At 36.9% G+C, this 5,224-nt stretch overlaps 1 protein-coding gene across 1 annotated transcript; it reads left to right on the top strand.

Moving 5' to 3' along the window:
* The first annotated feature begins 802 nt into the window (after positions 1-802).
* Positions 803-1,132, top strand: LOC142605936 (L10-interacting MYB domain-containing protein-like). The gene has a single exon (XM_075777360.1). It carries the CDS (start codon positions 803-805, stop codon positions 1,130-1,132), a length of 330 nt encoding a protein of 109 aa, XP_075633475.1.
* The last annotated feature ends 4,092 nt before the right edge of the window (positions 1,133-5,224 follow it).

Raw genomic sequence — 5,224 nt, 5'->3', positions numbered from 1 at the left:
TGTTTACATGCCTTAAATATTTCCTCTAATTTGATTTGTTTGTGCATCTTAGTTACCATTTGTGGCCCCATTCCTTCCTGCCAAAAAAAAGAAAAAAAGTAAAAAAGGGAATTATTTATGTGATTGATTGTAAGGGGCATACTATATTTTCTAGGAAGGCTCATCTATGTTGTGCTTTATACCTTTTTCTTTACTATTTTTGTCTTGGGTGGTTAGGTTCCCCAATAAGAGCTCTTAGGCCATACTTTGATTATTGTTTCCATTGGAGTGTAATTAAGTGAATGGTTGGATTCTGATCACTTGAGTTTACTAATGTCTATAATATTATCACCCGTTTTTATGAGGACTCTCATATATGAATGGTGTAAGTTTCCACTATAAATCAAGTCTAGGCATAATGTAATTGTGTTTGCAAACCATTGTTGTAGCTTTCTTACATTGCATACTGCATATCTTATACTGCAGAATTAAAAACCACCATTACTTGGAACCGTTGTTTTGAGAAATCTTCTTTTTGGTCTAGTGGATGTTATCATTGAAACTGACCTTTGTCTCTTCAAAAGAAACTAACCTTTCTATTTTAATGCTTCAGCCTTAAACCAATTATTTCACACCAAATCATCAAATTTTTTTTTGGAATCAATCTCATGCTATGGTGGGTTGGTGCTTCTGGAGTAATTGTGTTAATTATTCAGTGTTTGATTCATTGTCATGGTTTGTAAAATGCTTGTCCTTTGTGGCAGAAGAGTTTATTATTATGAATTCTATTTTTTGCATTTTTTGTGGTTGCTTAACTCTATAGATGGGTAAAAACACCACTTCCAACTCTGAAGCAAAAAGAGCAAGAGCATTATGGGGAAATCCAAGTTGGACAACTACTTTTTGCAACCTTTGTGTGGAAGAGATTAAAGTTGGGAATAGAACAATCTTTGCTGCCTTAAATCCCAAAGGTTGGAGCAATTTGGTGATCAAATTCTATAATAAGACCGGTCTAAACTATGATAATGACCAATTAAAAAGTAGGTGGGATGTATTAAAAGCAGATTGGAGAGTGTGGGAAAAATTGAAGGGTCTTGACACAGGTTTAGGTTGGGATTCAGTAAAGGGAACGATTGATGCTAGTGATGATTAGTGAGACATGAAGTTGAAGGTGAGTTGAGTATTTTATAAATATGTAGTTAGTTGGAGATAGTTATGTATATTATTGTAATATGAGTGAAATAACAATTACATTTTGTAGAAAGTACCCAAAACTTCAAAATTTCGACATAAAGGTCTACAGTATCTACAACAACTTAATAGAATGTTTAGGGATGTTGCAGCAACTGGAGCAGAACTCACGATCTTTAACAGACCCTGAGATGGTGGTTTTACGTGATTCCATTGCTAATTCCATTTGGGGATAATAATTAGTAGTTGTCTTTTTTTTATATATATAATATCATGTAGTACAATTTAAACTTGGATTATTAGTATGTATTTTATCATCTTTTTACATTTTCATTTTGTGCTTCATGATGATGAAAATTATTTAGATTTAATTAATATTGATAAGAAGTCATTAATGGTAATAACAAATAATTATGACAATAAAAAGAACTAAACACAAACATTATTAAAATAATACCAATAATATATATATATATATATATATATATATATATATATATATATATATTAGTAAGTATATGAAGTAGTTGATTTAAGTATGAAATAAACTCTCTTATATATACATTGTCATTTTTGGTAATTTACCTCTTAAACTGCCACTTTTATAAGTACTAGCCAAGCACTCAGCTTTTTTAAAAATTATTTTTTAACAACTTTTACCAAACACTCAGTTTTTTCAAAAAGCCCAATTTCATACCAAACTTTTTAAAAATCTCACTTTTTCAAAAAGTCTAGTTTCAAAAGGCTGAACCAAACTCACTCTACATGTGCAAGTGTGGTTAAGGTTGCTTATCCATTTTGTTTTTCTTGTAAAGTCGCAGGCGTAGGTAAAATGAGTCATACCGCCTATTTTGCACTTGGGAGTTATGGGTTATAAAGCCCAAAAATATATTAGGTTGTAAAGCCCATATTTAGAATGATTTGGGTTGTGAAGCCCTTTTGTAAAATGAGTGAGTCATGAAGCCCATTTGTAGGATGTGTATGGTTTGTGAAGCCCATATGTAGAATAAGTGACGCACCTAAGCATGGTTTGTGTGATAGAGAAGAGCAACCACATCAGCTCTTGCAAAGTTTTGCAAAATATAAAAAGTAGCTTATTTTACATATTTTGACCAAAAAAACACCCACATCATTGGGTGTAAAATTGTGCATAAATGTACAAGTGTTACAGTAACCGTACATAAATGCATGGTCACTGTAACTCTTTTATACATTATTTTAGTATTATTTATCTCCCCCTCACATTCTCTCTTCCACTTACTCTCTCTCTCTCTCTTCAACTCATAAAAATATTATTTATATAAAATATAGTGTATAATAGATGAACTGATGTGGGTGTTTTGTAAAAATGATGGTGTAAAATAGAAAAAATAAGCTTTTTATTTTTTGTAAAATAGACAAAATCTTTTAGAAGAACTGATGTGGCTTAGAAAGCTAGTGTCTCAATGGTTCATACAGTGGGCAACAAAGGTAGAAGCCCCAAAGTTAAGGATGAGGTTTGGAGGTTGCTATTAAATGTGGTGACAAGGCGTTGAAGCCTACCTTTGAGCAAACTTAATAAAGATGATGCAATGCCCACTTTGTGTGCCTTTTTGCATTGGCTGAACCTTGCTATGATTAAATTGAGTTCTTAGGGCGAAGTCTCACTGACTTCATACTTGTTGTAATGATAATGAAAATAGCTGTTTAAGACAACAATGGAGTTAATATTACCATTAGGAAATTAGGAGGTGCTGCTGAATGTGCATGCGACATTGAAGTCAAAGATATTGATATTTTTTTTTCTTTTTTTTTGAGGAACAAGTTGTTGATAACTTTGCAAAGGTAATAAGGACGTATTCAATAACTTTCCCTCCTTTTGGTTCTAGTCATTGTGCATCAAGATGTGATATTTTCATAGGTAAAGGGCAAAGTATTTGAGTGTTGTGAGAGCTAATTTGGGTCATGCCTTGATCTATTAAATGAGAAAAAGGTCATTAAAGTAGAGAAATGTGCTAAAAGATTCCACGCAAGCTGGTGTTGCTATGATGTCAATTTTAGACCAACTTCATTGCATTGCTCTCATCACATCCTTTAGTGACTGGATTAAATAGTGTTGAGATCAACCCATACCCCCAACAAAGGCTCTTATTTACCGAAAATTATATGTTGTACCCGGCATATATGCTGGGTCTCTCACACAGAGGCGGGCCCCACAGTGCGTGGGACCCGCCAATGTGTGAGTGACCCGACATATATGCCGGGTACACCATATACCAGCTCCTTATTTACATCAATGTATCGAGGACAATGCCTTCTCCGTAGGACTTGTCATTTGCCCAAAAAGATTGAGACATTTTCTACCCAGTCATATTATCTCTTGATTAAGTAACTATTCCATATGTAAAACCTTCAATTTTGGAGGTAAAATATTGTTAGTTGAGCATCCATTTTGAGGAATTGCATTTGACCTCCGCCTTTGGGACGTGGCTCTCACACTTGCCTATCTAGTCATAAATGTATCAACTAATTAATAAGAGATAGAACCTTTAATTTGAAAGTTTGAAATTGATCACATGCTTGGATGAAAGAAATAAATTTTATCACACATGCATAGGTAGTTTGAATCCCTATGATTAATTCATTCCTTAAATATGATTTATTTAATCACATGTCTAATTAGTGTATGATGGGGGATAACTCCAAATAATCATCCATGAAGGTCGTCCAGGGCAAGACCAAACAATTGAAAGCTGTCAGAACCTCGTCCATGAAGCTCGTCCATACAGGGAGATGTTTGGATGAGGTTTTGTGTGGTAAAGTTTCACAAGAACCCCGCCATGTCGTCCAGGGTCGTCGTGAACCTCGTCCATGGAAAGGGTCATCCATAAAGGAAGGACCTCCCTAGGATGCGAGGTACGCTCGGCCGGAAGTCCTCAGGACGAGGACCCCTGGACGAACCCTGGACACTTAAGAAAATTCCTGAGCGTGTAGAACAACCCCTTATTACACGCATAACTTCCAACAACAGTTAGGTGAGATATATGTAACTCCCAGGTAGTTGTGGAAGTTATCTTTGAACCCTCGCACCTCCTCAAATCTAGGGGAGGTTACAAGTTTGATAACTGTTCTTAGGACATTATATAAATGTTCATTCAGAAAAAAACAAGGGTACGTTTTACATTTCCCAAAAAAGTTGGAACTCCGAAAATATAAAAAAAAAAACTAACTTTGCCATCGGAGGGTTCTTGGCCGGCGAACTCGGTCACTTTTGATCGCTTTTCTTTCTTTTTCAGGTCATTGAGAGAGCAAGTAGTCCCTTCAAGTTCGAAGCATCTAGCCTACTGATTTTTTTCGCATCATCAGTTGGCGCCGTCTGTGGGGAAAGGGAGTTTTCTTTTCGTTCGAGTTATGATTTTAACGATTAGCCTTTCCCAGACAAAAGGCTGAATGGTTCGAACAAAATCAATGACTACCAACCCAGGCCACCAGAAGAGTAGGGATGCTTCAAGTAATCCCCTCCGCGATCGTCAATCAGCGCCTGTCATGCAACCGCCTTCTGTTCAACATATACAGTCCATGGCTGCTGCTATGGCAAAATTGACCCGTCAGAATCAGGAGTTGAACAAGGAGATCAATCTAAGGAGGCAGCGCCATGATGGGCACGCGGAAGGACGAGCCCAGAGTTAGGAAGGTGGAGGAGAAAATGTTAAGTCCGAAAATCAGACAAGGGGTACTGCTTCAAGAAGAGTGCCACACTTGGAAAAGGAGATGGACCAGATGAGAAAAGCCATGGATGAGATGAGGGAGAACATGAGGCGGGTGAACCCAGTGGATGATTTAGTTCACCGAACGGACTCTCCTTTCACGGCTTCCATCAACAGTCACCCCTACCTCCGAAATTCAAAATGCCTTCCTTGGATTCGTATGATGGAAATCGTGACCCGTGTGATCACATTGCTACTTTCAAGATGACCATGCACCTTCAAGGGGTCCCGGACGAGATTATGTGCAGAGCTTTCCCTACCACACTTAAGGGACCAGCGCAGGTGTGGTTCAGCAAAATACCCCCAAA

This window comes from Castanea sativa, chromosome 8 (genome assembly GCF_040712315.1).
Source record: "Castanea sativa cultivar Marrone di Chiusa Pesio chromosome 8, ASM4071231v1".
In the NCBI taxonomy this organism is placed as follows: Eukaryota; Viridiplantae; Streptophyta; class Magnoliopsida; order Fagales; family Fagaceae; genus Castanea; species Castanea sativa.
Note: the sequence above shows the minus strand (reverse complement) of the source record. Positions and strands in the feature narration are given on the sequence as shown.

Excerpts from the sequence above, each read along its gene's own strand:
- LOC142605936 (XM_075777360.1), top strand. The coding sequence starts at position 803 with ATGGGTAAAAACACCACTTCCAACTCTGAAGCAAAAAGAGCAAGAGCA.